Consider the following 14,904-nt stretch of genomic DNA (forward strand, 5'->3'; position numbering starts at 1 on the left):
GTGTTTTCAGTATGGATCCTTCCCTGCGGGGTCCATGCCTTCATTGACCTAGTTTTTCTTCCATTTACTATTCCCCAGCTGCTGTTGGCTGTAGGTTAAAATACCAGCAGGATCGATATGTTGTTATCGTGTTATATCGGGCTCTCCAGGGTACCCCGGTACACCCAAGTACACCCTTACGGGTGCGTTGGCATTAGCTTCATTTATCATTTTGTCGTGATAAATTAATGCCTTGCGCTATGGACACCGATTGCGTGCGGAAGAATGAGATCATTGCCCACCCCAACCTCTCCGCTTATAGAATCGGTGCAGTAAGTCAAATACCGAAATGAACATTACGAGTTGGGGCAGTATGTGCCAACGTTCTCGTTCACCGTAAGGACGTCCAAGGAAGACAACGAAATCGATTCGTGCGGAAACCGACAGTTCCAATCGTTGGTTAAGTCGTATGTAATAATCCTTGCAGCAGCAATCGATTACGGATGATTTACAACGTCCTGTGCGAAAATCCTTGCAGAATTGTAAGTTACGACCTACAGCACACCAATTCGCCTCGAAACAAATTGCACATAAAGGCTACAAAATAGAGATAATATTAGGATACAGGATATTAGTTTAAATAACAAATTATATGTTTTTAACACAAGTGTGTTTTTTTTGCTCTTAAAAGTATTTAAATGATACTAATCGGGTATCAACAGGACGTAATTGAAATATTTTCACAATCAAAAAAAAAATCTAAATCACCATTCTTTCTGTGAGCCTTTCTGTTTCAAAGCTCTCAATATATTGTATATCAACCAATAATGCTAAATTAAATGTGGATGTGCTACCAATAGAACGCTACGTTTGTTATTTTCCATCAAAAATTGATTGCTATTTCCTTACCAGTCCCCATTTCACTGGACACAATCCCATTGCTACAACGCACCGAACCCGGAATGAACATGTAAATCGGTCGACAACCATCAACCGGCCGAAAAGGGGCGATAGGGTGGAGGTTTTTGGAGGGATGGGTGAGCATACAAGCATACCAACCAATCGAACAGCACAGATTGCAAACATTACATGTTGTACATGCTCTAAATCAAATTCCACACGGCCTGCAGCTTACACGTCCGATTGCGGATACCGATACCAAATCCGTTAAACCCTAAACCTCGCCCTATAGCCCGCCTTTTATCGAAACCGACAGGCCGCACTAGTACCGAGTATCGAGTGTACCTATAACCATAACAAATATGGCACATTGGAATGCATCCGTGGTGCACGTTGTGAAATGAAATCTACCTGAAAGTTTGATTTGAAAACAATTTTTAAAATTTCGCAAAAAAAAACAGTCTAACTTTATGTTAGAAACAGGGAAATTTGTGCAAAAGTGTGTCCTTTGTGTTTTGTTTTGGAAGCTGCCAGAAAAACATTTCCATTTATCTCCCGCATATTTCAACCATCCCCAGGTGCTGGTAATGTGCGGATGGAAGCTGCTGCAGCAGACACAACCGTGCGGGAAGTTCGTCATAAATCACGAAAGATTAACTTCCACCGAGCTGTTACTTTATAATACACGCAGCGAGCATAATTTTGCAAAAACGGTAAAACTTTCGGTAACGTTAGAAACTGGCGGTCTGTCTCGTGATGCAATTAAATGTTGTTACACCATGTTTTTTTTGTTCGCTATTTCTTTAGGGGTTGGCAACAGCTTTTCTTTCCTACGGCCGTTTGATGATAATTATAGGGACAGGTGGGTAGGCTGCTTTTTGATAAAGTTCTATTGCGCTCCTGTGAAAATACATACAATCTTCGTTGTACATAAGACTATAGGGAAGTATTACGATTGTCCTACTTTAAAGTCTTAAATCATAGAAGTTACTTTAACGTTTAACGCATATAAATTGCAATTTGTAACATGACACATTCAAATTCACCCTAACTTTAAAACTGTCGCCTACAATCGGGCACGAATGCGATTGTTGTAAATTAGCCCGTCTGCTTTCCATCGTTGAAAAAGGTCAGTATGCACAGCTGCGGTTTATAGGAGAGTATAGGATCGTCGTCTTCCGATGAATCCTCGTCCGAATCACGCACCGGTAGCGCATCAAACAGTTCATCGTCCGAATCGCTCATGTAGTACACGAGCACCGAGTTTGGATGCGCTTGGCACGAAAAGTTAGCGAACTTTTTGCGACGATCGTTGGATTTGATACCACTAAGATCCAGGTCTTGGGTTTGGATTACGATTTTTTCAGCATCCTTTGGCAATCCCGCGTGTATTGGTTTGGGACGATAAATAATGGTGCCGTCCGTTTTGTACCGACAGCGCCCATTAACGGCTAACATTTGGCGATAGTTGGCCGGCATCGGATATTTCTGTCCGGTTTGTGTAGGCGCGGATTCGCGAATATCTTTCGAAAGTTTCTCGTTACCTTTATCGGTATAAGTTGAATCATTCCTTAAGGTGGTGCCTGTTGGTGGCGATGGAGGGTCCACTTTCGTTTCGCACAGTGAATTATCACTAGATTCGGACAGTAACGATATGCAACGAATGGATTGTTCCTTACTGTTCACACGGACAGGCATACTGCACGGTAGTTTGGAGATATTTGGTTGCAATTCTTCTTCTGAGTCGTCTGCTTTGGATGATGTTTCCGAATCAGAACTTTCAGATGAATCACTAACAATTTGGCGCTTAGTTTTAGACTGTTTAAAATGCACCCGACGCTTTCGGTAAGGTTTTTGAGATTTTTTCCGCACATCATTTGCAACGCAAGATTTTGGCACTATTTTCAACGAGTTTTCCATCAAACTAATCAGCGTTCCACTGTCGAAAATACTGTTATTAGCTGTAGTTCGTCCGTGGAGCTGTTTTACAGCACTAAATTTGCCATTTGTTAATGGTTTACGTTTTTCAACAGTATGGGGGTACTTAAAAGGTGTGAAAACGTTTCCGAAAAAGCTGTTCATAGGCAACTTTGGGATCGTACCACCAGTTCCATTGGATTGAGATGGATCCACCGTGATGAACGAAGAAATGGTTGTCTTTTCTACCTGATGTACGATTACTCTTCTTTGATCGTTGTCGCAAAATTCATAGTTGGAACAATGTTCCGACGTTAGCTGTTTCCTGTCGGTGTCGTTCAGTATAGAAATGTTCTCCCGATGGGTCACATCCATCTGTGACTTGCCATTGTACTCCGTGAAACGTGTTTCTCGTTCCTGTGTCACCTGCTTGGCGGTACCGTGCTCATGATCCGCCAACCACTTTTGCACGTAATCAACGCCGAGAGAAAAATTGCTGTTGAAGATCTCTTCCATGCCGTTGTTTTTCCACTCAGTGTTTCGTTTCTTCACAGCAGAAGTCAATTGATTCTTCAACGCAGCATAATCGCTCTTACTGCAAGCTTTGTCGTCATCGTCCGTGCTGCATTCCAATGCTTCCTCTAGCTGCGTATATTTTTGGTCGTTACCATCCGCTTCTGCATACCTCTGAATCGCATCATCGATTGCCATACCATCCTCGTCCTCATTTGGTTTGTTGTATTTCTATGAAGGAAGTAGCAAAATACACCGAATTACACTTCCCGTTCACGGATCTTTACCCAGCTGAGCTGTATACGTACATCAAATAAGTTTTTCCATTCTATATAACGATTGGCGAGTTCCTTATCGTCGGGTAAAATGCTTCCATCACTGTGAGTAAGAACATTGTTTAGCATCGTTTTAAATGGATTCCTTCCTCGATTTACTTACTTTAAACTTTCCATCTCACGGTCTCGCTTCGGTTTCGCTTCCTCACGATTCATTTTTGAATGAAAAACACTTGTTTTAAAGATAGAAAAATATGCCCTACCGCAGAAACGGACGCTACCGTTCCACCATTCGTAAACAATGTTTTGAAATGGTAAACCGCTTTTTTTCCGTGAACGTCAAAACGCTTCGGAATTTGCCGCTAGAGGGCGCTACCAGCGTGTTGTTAAGCGTCGTGCGTCGTGCGATACGATCGCTCGTAAAGTCGCGCTTAAATGTTTGTCATCCAATGATGTTCAGGAAAATGTGGAAAATAAAATTCCAACAAACTTCGGTCGAAATTGCTGTGTATGCAAGCGATTCTTTCGAAATCAAATGATTTGATACGACGACAAAAATATGCGCAGCAACATTGTAAAACTGGTAACGAATGGCAAACGAAATGGAAAAATAAACATCAGCTGGAAAATTAATATCGCTTCTCATTTCGATCCATAATCTATCGGTTTTATTACTTTGAACAAACAGTTCTCTCAACAGCCAGCTTTTAAAAGTCATTCAATTTGTGCGATTCATTGATGTGCTGCATTTGAAGCATATTTTCGCCGCAAGGTTTAATATGGCTTGGGACATGTTTTAATTATGTTTTGCATACATTTTGTGATAAATTTGCTGTACGGTTTGAGACTTATTGGGGCACTGATGTAAAAGAGAAACACAAAGTATAGGTTGTAAACGAATAAAATACAAATTGCATTTAAAAAGTTTTGAAATGTGATGCACCGAATCCTTCCATTATGGTTACAGACGATTGAACAAACACATTTCCATCCATCGACTAATGACAGAAAAAAAGTTAAAAGAACAAATAAAAATAGCGGCAAACCTAGCCTTCTTTCTGGTCGATTTCCCTACTGTTTGACCAATTACTTCAACTCTCCCAGTTGGAAAAATGGGTCTTGTAATGAAACATTTATTGATTACTCACTTTATTTAACGTGAGCCCATTTAGCTGCAGCAACGAACTTTCCCATCTCGGCAGTACCGCAGTTGATAAATCGATGCAGCCCAATTCCGGTACCGATGCATGGGTGGCCATCGCAGGCCAGCAGCCATTCGTGCGACGCACTGCTACTAGCCATCGAGAGAGTAAAGTATCGACGGCTTTCCTTTGTAGCTCCAGCAAACGTACGAGGACGACGATGAATGTCCTCGCTAATAGTCGTTGGCGATCCATGGATGGCAAACTACTGGCAGGAGGGCCACATTAATTGCGTTCGGTTGCATCTTTGCGCTTCGTGTGTCCATCGGAACCCTAATGACGTTCCGTCACGACATTCGATCATCAGTCCTGCTCCTGCCCAGTTGGTTTGCTCCGCCGGCGGTGTAGCAAAATGGCCACAAGTTATTGCTCGGAAAGCTCTTCCCAATGGGTACTACTTTTTTGTTTTAATCCCCTCCCCATTCGGTGCCATCCGTCGCAGCCCAATGGGGAACCACTTTCTGCACCAGAATCTGTACGTTACGTTGCTTAAGCATGAAATATTCATCAACCAGAAAATGGGAAGTTCGCGGCCATAGGCGAACGCCATCGCCGTAAGTTGCTATCCGTAAGCACCGAACTGAAACAATGGCCAACAAAATGTTGGCCATCAGTGTTTGATGGAGCAGGCTGATTATGTGGTTCAATAATTCATCAGCCACAGTCATTCGTCGATGCATCTCTTTTTAATGGCATTTGCAACGGAAGCGATTTTACGAGACAACAGCGGTCTACAAGTTATGTAAGGATGCGGACATCATGTCGCTTTAAAATCGACCATTTTTTGGTACAAATATCAAAGCTCCCCAAGGAGAAAAACATTACTCTTGAACAGTGGCGGATCATGTCCCATCGAGACCCTAGGGAGAATAGCTAATGGGGGAAGGGGGTTGGGTCCTTTCCAACAGAAAACTGCTGACCGGGAGAAGGCTTGAGCTTTGTGGCAAATTTTTGTTTTTGAAAGGCTATCATTTTGTATCACTGTTTATGTTATAAACTTAATGTGGTTTACTTACCCGGGTAAACGGCGCACGCAGGATAGGTTTGTACGAAGGCTCTTTACTTTTAAAAAACCAAGGAAAAACATTCACTATGGAAGACGAACTTGCTTCTTCCGGGGCTCCTCTGCCTTTACGCACTGCCATTTTATTTTAATTTTCACATATTCACTGCAATTTGGCTTTGGCACATTTCAAACAGCACTCTTGCCTGCGATGGCCACATTTTCCAAAAAAACGAACTCACGCAATGAGCAATTAGCTCCTTCTCTAGACTTAACTTTTTTCACTAAAAAACTACTTACATTTGCATTTTTTTTATATTGGCTTTTTTCTTTAACATATACACTTGAATTAAAAAAAAAACATTTTGGAACATTTGAAACACAAAACCGGCCAAAAAAGATCACATTAATCACGCAATAATCGAATCACAAATTCACACAATAAACAATAAGCTCGCTGGGAAATTTTTGGCGCATAACTTTTTTTCATCAAAAAAAAACAAAAAAACACATCCTTTTTTCTGTGCACAAAGGCACCTTTACACTTTGGGCACATTTAAAACACAACTTTCGCCTGAAATGGCCACATTTTTCATAACACAATTTCACACAATAAGCAATTAGCTAATTAAGAAATACAAATAGACAAAATAGACACTTTTTTCACCAAAAAAAAAAACACAAACACTTCCTTTTTTACTGCCCAAAGATGAGAGCTTTCATTTCCACAACACATACATTTTTTTAAATTATTTTAAATTTTATTAACTAGCCGAAGCTAAGATTGCGAGAAAAAGAACAAACACCACACGAGTTATCATAAAACTCGTTGGCAAAAAGCACTGCACAACATACACACAAGCTTAGTATACGGATAGTACACGCACTGCTGGTACATTTTCTTACTCTCACACACAATGATGACTTCAACGTTGGAGTAAGAACGCAAGAACGTACATTGTCACGTACTATCACCATGATACCGATAGATCCGAAACCGGATTGATGGCTTATCCCAAAAGAGTTCATACGATGGCACACACACTACCTCAACACAGCTTCCTTAACAGCGTCATTCGCTTGGCTTAATCATTTTTTAAGCTTGATAATTTAAAATACAAATCAAATTGATTTAAAATACAAAGAGGGATGCTAATTTTGCATTTGCTTTTGTAAGATAATACTGTTTGGGAGTTTTCGGCCCCTTTACTTTTGCCAAAGTTCTTTCATATTCTTCTCTCACTTACACTTACTAACACGGGATCATTCGCCAACCCAAGCCAAGCCGACGCCGGCATCAATTTGAACGCGTGCAACACAAATTTTCATTGTTTAGCATCACATTAACATACAATTTGATTAACTAACCATTATTTTTATCATCAAAGAAAGGAAATCACATTTTTTGGCACAATAAAAAACAAAACGCGTGCAAAATTGTTTGCCTATGTACCGAGAGCTATTTTTCATAACTCACCCGAATTGCTGCCCGATCGCTACTGATCAGAATTTCTCGTTATCTCACGATCATTATCTCGTCTGCTTCGTTATCACGATGCACCTACACAACTATGTATAATTGCCAAAGCGGCCGCCCGAGCTGATCTTTCGCATCTCATTCCCTCACACACACTTCGCTCCGCGTTGAGAGAGGAATAATGTTCAATTCAAACCAGTGCATTGGTTTGATCATGTGGCAATGAGTTAGTTAAAAAAGGGGAACCTTTTTCCCATACCACCTTGTTGGTGAGTGTGCCGTGGCTAGAAAAAACGAGTTTCTACTGCTACCAAAATTCCAATGGCCGCCACTGGTATGGATACGAAAGCCATGCCGCTTTAAAATCGTCCACTTTTCGGTACAAGCATTAAAGCTCCCCGAAAAAGGAAGCAATTACTCTTGAACGATACGCTTGTACCGTTTTTAGCCGGTTGAAGTGTGTCCTGCAGTACCGCACCTCGGAGTCATTAATCGTGGTCCCAACAATGTAGCTGTGATGGAACTGCACCATCAGAGGGGGGAAAGCGTGTCCTTAATCGGGCACTCGCCATCACACCACGGACACAATCCATTTCCAGAAAATGGGGGAGCATCTGCAACATAAAAAAGATCATTAAAATGTCTCAAAATGGCTGAAATTATCTCACATGACAGGTAGAGATGAGAATAACGACTCTTTTCAGTGAGTCAACTCAGAGTGAACGAGTCGGTATAAGGAGTCAGCTCGTTTATCGACTCATTTCGGAGTCATAAAAAAACCCGGTTCGGTCATTTTACTCACTCATGAGTGTAAGCATGTAGCCGTGGTGAGTCGAGTTGCTAAAAGAGTAAATACGTGAGTTGAAACGAAAATGAGTTGAAACGAAAATGAGTTGAAACAAAAATGAGTTGAAACGAAAATGAGTTGAAACAAAAATGAGTTGAAACGAAAATGAGTTGAAACCAATCGTTTGATATACATGAGTTGAAACGGAAAACATGTGTACCATACCCAAACTAGCCAAATGAATATACTCATGAGTGAGTAGGATAATAAATATCCGAATAAGTATCCCGTTTCATGTCAATGCCGATCAGTCTAGCCCGCTTGTTCGCTTATGCATGTTTGATAGTTAGGCAGAGCGAGAAGTATATTCATTTGGCTAGTTTGGGTACAAGTATATTGTACACATGTATTGCGTTTCAACTCATGTATATCAAACGTTTCATTTCAACTCGTTTTTGTTTCAACTCATTTTCGTTTCAACTCATTTTTGTTTCAACTCATTTTTGTTTCAACTCATTTTCGTTTCAACTCATTTTTGTTTCAACTCATTTTCGTTTCAACTCATTTTTGTTTCAACTCATTTTCGTTTCAACTCACGTATTTACTCTTTTAGCAACTCGACTCACCACGGCTACATGTTTACACTCATGAGTGAGTAAGTGAAAAAAGAGTCGCTAAAACTCATCGTGATGAGTGAACGAAACTCGTTCACTACAATGTTTCAACTCACTATCTCACTCTTACTCACTTTGCACATCTCTAATGACAGGCGATAAAACAAAGCATCAAGTGGCTATGGGTATTCGCTTTTCGGGATGTTTTTTTTTGGTGGTGGTAAGAGATTTCAAACTGAAGCTGTCGACGTTTAGTGCGAAAATGGACAGTGAACATTACTTCCCTCCAGGAAAAGTCTTGGGAAGAAATGTTTTCGTTCTTTTTTTTTTTGGCAAGACAATTTGACGTAAAATTGAACAATAGGAAAGTGTTTTAAATATCGCTAAAAGCTATTTTGCAAAATGCTGACAATATTCATTAAATGTCTTTCTTTCTCGAAAAAAAATGTCACCAAAAAACCCATGAATGATTAAACAGCGGAAAACGACAAACGGCAAAACTAATTTTACCCGAACTGGTTCATTTCATTACCATCTTTTGGCCACTTTGAAGGATACGCTCTGTCGCTTTTTCGATCTGGTTTTAATCCAATCAAAATAAACATTACCAAACCTTCAATCGTACGGGCAGGAAGCGGCTGAGAAGTGAATGCTCCATTTCCCGTATTCTTATGCAAAACTGGAAGACAAAGCAATTAGGCATTCGTTGGTGCTTGTAAACAAATTCCGCAGAACCATCCGCACACAGAGTTTGGTGCCACTTTTGCTGAGCTTTCTTGCTCGTTCGGGATGTTCCGCGTTTTGTTTTAAATGTTCACGGTAGCATGGGGAAGCGACCGAACGAACGAACGAACGAGAGTAATTAAAAGTTCACCACCTTCGGGAAAGGCTGCTCGAAGGACCATGTCAACGTTAGATCCTATAAAGCACTCATAATAATGGCGTGGCCAGAGAGCAATTACTGGTGCGAAAGCTGGTACTGTCCTGAAGCTTCCACGCGTCAAGGAAGCTATCAACTCGCCTTGTTTCTAGTACGGGAGACAACGGAAGGATCGCCATCGTCGTCATCGCCCCATCACTATCGGGGGCCGGCCAGCATCTCAAGCAGCAGTTGAAAGCATCGTGTAGAAAACACGAAGAAGCAATAACAGTCCATTGGTGAACTAATTTAGTGATTATGCAAATGAATACTTCTCTCTCCAGGTCGATGCGCTGTCTTGTCGGTTGCTTCCTCGGAAGGATGATATCCGTCGGGCCGTCCGTATGCCTTTAGCGTCCCCAATGTCTTCGACTAGTCGACTAGTGACAGTTTGGGCCAACGCCTAGTGTCAGGGCTAATTGAAGAATAATAGATAGTTTCAATATCCGATCCGGGACAGCACGCGCGCCAGAGCAAACGCTGCGGCATCATTTATCACCAGCGGCACCGTGGGATCCGGCTGGACGAAGATGTGGTCGGTAGACACAGACACGACACGGTTTTCTCGAATGGCAATGAAGAAATTTTAGTCAAGCACGATGAGCACGTCACATCTTCTGATTCTCAAACAAGGAACCGAACCGTACCTTCCTCCGATTCCGAACCCATTGAACGTACATTTGGTTCGACACTTTTGAAACGATGAGGGTTAGTTACGAATACGAATAGGGGAACCTTTTTCCTTTCCCATGTCCCAATTTCTACTACTTTCGAATGCTTCATTCTTTTTACTGAACAAAAAAAACACACAAAAACACAATTCCATTCTTCTTGTTTTCAGTTTTGTGATTTCACGAGTTTCTGCCGAAGAAAAAGTTTATTCTTATCAAATTTCAAAGTAAACAAATAATAGAACCATACAGAAGTAGTCGAAGAAGAAGGAGCAAAGAATCATCGGATAAGAAATTAGATGTGGACTTGATTTTCCCTGCTTTCCCGCTGGCGAATGGGCAAAACCTGAATAAGGGCAGTACGGTCAAGAAGGATAAGTTTTGAAAGTGTACCGAAAATGAACACCGGAACCGGACGGCGCATTAGGATATTAGGGAGAAAGAGTGAAGAATATAAGAACCCGGAGAAAACGCATTAACTAAACGGTCTATTCTTGTTTTTTTTTGTTTGTTTGGCGGGTTAAGGAGTTTTGGCTTTGTTGTTTTGTGGGTGAAAAAGTTTTATGGACTATTGAACGCTTTCGTTCGTACAAACCACATAACTCCAACAAAAGCAGCAGCAAGACGCTATTTCTAGTGAGAAGCGTTGGGGAAAAGGTCAAGTAAAAGTGCTTTTGATTTAAAGAACAGAAGCTTATGTTGGAAAACTGAACTTTATCCTTCGCAGCGGAAAAGAAAAAGGAACAATCAGAGGGGAGGCTGGTTGAATGGTTGGACGGGGAAACAACGTGGATGCCGATTGCGCAAACCAAAACCGAACAGGGATACTTTACTCCTCTTTCTTCTCGTGTACATTTTCCTCTTTTCATTATCTTCTTCTGTTGTATATAATATATATTCATATATAAGTACCTAGTGTATATAATATATAGTTAAGTTTTTCCTCTTTTTCTTTCTCTTTCTTCTATCTCTCGCTTTTTTTGTTAAACCAAATTTCGCTTCATATCTTTTTTGTTTTACTAATAGACTTTTTCACATCTCTTTTTTTTGTTTTTTCTTCTTCTCGGTCTCTTCTTTCACATCGAGAGTGCGTATTGATTTACACTCTTTCTCTCTCTCTTGCACATCTTCCCACAAATCGCACGTTTCGTTAACAGTTGCAGCTTTTTTTATGCGTTTTTGCGCTTTGTTTCGAATGTTTCTACTTTCGTTTTTTGTGTATGTGTTTTTTTTATCTTCCTTTTTTTCATTTTACATTTTTCTATAAACTGGCACATTTAATATTTCTCTTATCCCACATTTCTTTTGTTTATGGTTTCTTTTTCCCTTTATAAATCATATCGCACCACGGGACGCATTACATTTTTTTTGTTTGTTTTCTTTTCTATACATCATCATTATCCAATCACGGTCAAACACCCGAAGGATTTCTCTGCATTGGTAATCACACGAAGAAACGAGCGTTTTGCTGTTTATTATTTGCCCCAAAAACTCCAAAAGCACTAACACATTTTTAAATCTTTTTTACATAAAGTTTTTGTGTTTGTTTAACGTTCGCGATGCCGTGTCGTCTGCTTTTATTCTTTATTTTTCGTCTGGAGGCATTTTTAGTAGTTGCGCTGCCACGGGTTTTGACCTGCTTTACAATCTAGATGTCCCCACTCCCAAAGGTGTGCAAAGGTGTTACTCGTTCACTACACGTTTTGTATTACATTTTCTATCCGTTAAATTCCCGTCGATACACCACACTACACAATAGAAGTCCGTACATACATTACAAAGCACCAAATACCGGTGCACAACGATACGATTGTGGACTGTTCGGTTTTTTTTTTGCCTGAGCACTACTAACTACCTAACTATCTCTATTACACAGGCTGATACATAATAGGCGAATGAGAAAAGGATGAAAATGAAGCTGAACGACAGTTGCAGCATCTTTGCAGATAAAGATGAAGGAAAAGTGGAAAGAAAATAAGACAACAATGTACGTGTACGCGTGTGTAAATTATTACTAATTAATTAATGTTTTGGCTATTAAATAAGTGCCGTTTCCACGATGCTGCCACAGCATACACACAGAGACACGCACACACGGTGTTCGCGGTGAAACGAAAAACAAAACCTTAACCACAAGTTTAATAATTATACAAAAAAAGATTTGGTTTCTGCCGTTTTCTTTGTTTTTCCCTCCGGGTGCTGACCTATGCTTCACGGGAGCACACGGATTACACATACATATGTGTTGTTGCACCGGGATTTGCAAATTTACACTGTACATTACAAATGATGGGGTTCTTTTGTTTTTAAATGGCAAATGGGTGATCGATGATGAAATTCATTAACACTCTCTCTACACAGACACACCAGCAGAAGAAAAACAAACGACTGTTCGTCGTCTGCACCTCAGTAACGTCGAACTGTTCTACTGGCCTATTTCGCTGACGGGCTGGCTTTCGGTGTGCCAAAATTGGTTTATCCTACAGTTAACATTTACACACAGGTTTGTATTCGCCACCGCCGATCACATCCAACACACGTCCTGGTATTAACAATTGTCAAAAGCTTTGAATTATGGGGATGTCCTTTCTTGTTACCACATTTGCACCATGTGTTATCATCAACCACTTTAATATTATTCAGTCATTAGTGTGGATTGATTTGTTCGCTTTTCTTTTGTTTTAGTTGTTATAAAGAAAGGATTTTCTTTTGCTGTGAACTGAACTAATTAGAAGTGAAATAAATTGTTGGTGATCTTTTGTGCAGCAGATTCTTGCACAAGATTATACGCGCTTCTGCCACCAAGCAAACGGACGGTATTGAGCTGTTTCTAACCCTCACAACGCATTACCGAGCGGATCTTCGTTATACAAAAGTGAAGAAGAAACTACAATTTACCAAAAACCGAAACACATACAGAAGGGTAATGATTGGGTTCGTACATATTGATTTCCCAGCCAACATGCTTTACCTACTAATTTGTCTGCTTTTCCGTGTGGCTCGCTACAATCTAACCCAACGGAATGGTTACCAATTCCCTTCATAAAGGATCCTATTTCCTTCGCAAACATTCCAGTTGCCGTTTTACCAACGGGGGGCTAATTGAATGTGATGCCCAAAACTTAACACCTAATCAACTGTCGAAGGTTCGCACCATCGTCAGGATTCAAGTGGCGTGGGATGTCGAATTTGTGACATAATACGTTGCATATATCCACAAATAACCACACACACACACGCACGCGTCTCCTTATCACGCTGCGCAGAAAAGGACATCCACACACCCACACACTGCAAGAGTTCGCGCGCGTCTGGCTTGTCGGATTTACATAATTAAATAATTAATCATAATCAATGGGTTTAAATTAGAGGTAACTATCACGGCTCTATCGCTCACATTCACACCTCGTACGAATTATTACTGCCATTGACGTTGCAGGTGACAATAGTGGGTTGAAGTTGTACAAATTAGTTGGTTCCATTATACTCCCGCGCACGAACCATTCCTCATTGTAGTAAGGGGGTCCTCTTTGTTGGCCTGATTTGACCACAATTTTCTATGCTTGATGAGCTATTGTTTACATGCCCTTACATTCTTCCTTGTCTGGGACATCGTCTTAGAAGATGCATACACGCATCTACAGGACGACTAACCGTCCAATCGTGATGGGTGTCTTGTGACGTCGTGAACCATATGCAGACCGCGCACGACCAACACGATTGACGCATACAAAATACACAAAACACCAGCTTCAACAAACAAAACCACACCAGCGGGTTGTTCCATTACTCATATTGCGCTAATTCCGCGTTAATGAAAATTGATACCAACCGGATGTGCGCGTTTGGGCGTGTGTGGCTGTGTACCTTCTTCGTTCCTCTACCTGCTGTAGCTAACAGCCAACTAATTACAGTGAGAATTTCTCGCGGTACAATTTTGTTCCGGGTTTGGTGTGTCTCTTCCCTTACCGACCAAAACACCATCAACCGCACGCATATTGGTTTCGGTGGATGAATATGAATATCCTTTGGCAACGCGCAGATCACAGATCAGATGACGTGCCCCATAAACTATCGCGAGAGGCCATACAAATTCATCACCATGCACACACATGCCCGTAGTACATTAGGGGAGAGTTTGTTGCTTTCCATCCAAAACGTTCACCCCCCTTTGTCCACCTTGTAACCGCTAGGATTTGGTGGCCAACGGTGGTCAACGGGTTTTGAAATATGAGCTAGAGCCAAATGCAGCTGATTATATCGAATGTGGCAGCCGAAGTGGTCAACGGTCGGGATGTCATTTGTGGTTATCGGTACCCACACACGGTTTTCCCTCCTCTTCCCAGGCTTTTCCAACCGTACGCGAGCCTCTATCAATTTATCTAATTACGCCTGTAATTTGAAATTATAATAATTATCAAGCAAATTCAACGGCGCGTGCAGTGTGTGTGTGTGTGTTTGTTGGATGGTGGTTTCAGCAAACATCTATAGCAAACTGCAGGATCGATCTCACCGACCGTTCACATTACAATATGTTGTACGAAATCAATAACGGTGTGCGCCGGAGGGTAGAAATGTTTTGCCAGTGTTTAAGGACAGCGGGTACTGTGACAAAACGAGCTGCATGATGAAGAAAAGTGACATTTA

At 41.1% G+C, this 14,904-nt stretch overlaps 2 protein-coding genes and 1 long non-coding RNA gene across 4 annotated transcripts in view; 1 reads left to right on the top strand and 2 right to left on the bottom strand.

Moving 5' to 3' along the window:
• LOC125763475 (zinc finger protein 391-like) overlaps positions 1-5,963 on the bottom strand; it is a 223,971-nt gene extending 218,008 nt beyond the window's left edge. For both annotated transcript variants that reach the window (XM_049426712.1, XM_049426710.1), the window contains exon 1: positions 5,803-5,963. In XM_049426712.1, the coding sequence (XP_049282669.1) occupies positions 5,803-5,873 (71 nt within the window). In that variant the 5' untranslated portion in view covers positions 5,874-5,963. The remainder of the gene's footprint in view (positions 1-5,802) is intronic.
• Positions 16-3,949, bottom strand: LOC125763447 (uncharacterized). The gene is made up of 3 exons (XM_049426660.1): positions 3,748-3,949; positions 3,618-3,687; positions 16-3,540 (listed from the first exon to the last, which is right to left on the bottom strand). The coding sequence occupies exons 1-3, from the start codon at positions 3,798-3,800 to the stop codon at positions 1,978-1,980; spliced, it is 1,686 nt and encodes a 561-aa protein (XP_049282617.1). The 5' UTR covers positions 3,801-3,949; the 3' UTR covers positions 16-1,977.
• Positions 5,964-7,600: 1,637 nt separating the features above from the next.
• LOC125763648 (uncharacterized) lies at positions 7,601-10,644 on the top strand. Its single transcript, XR_007418387.1, has 2 exons — positions 7,601-7,941; positions 8,823-10,644. It is a non-coding gene; the product is annotated as an uncharacterized LOC125763648 (long non-coding RNA).
• The last annotated feature ends 4,260 nt before the right edge of the window (positions 10,645-14,904 follow it).

This window comes from Anopheles funestus, chromosome 2RL (assembly GCF_943734845.2).
Source record: "Anopheles funestus chromosome 2RL, idAnoFuneDA-416_04, whole genome shotgun sequence".
Lineage (NCBI taxonomy): Eukaryota > Metazoa > Arthropoda > Insecta > Diptera > Culicidae > Anopheles > Anopheles funestus.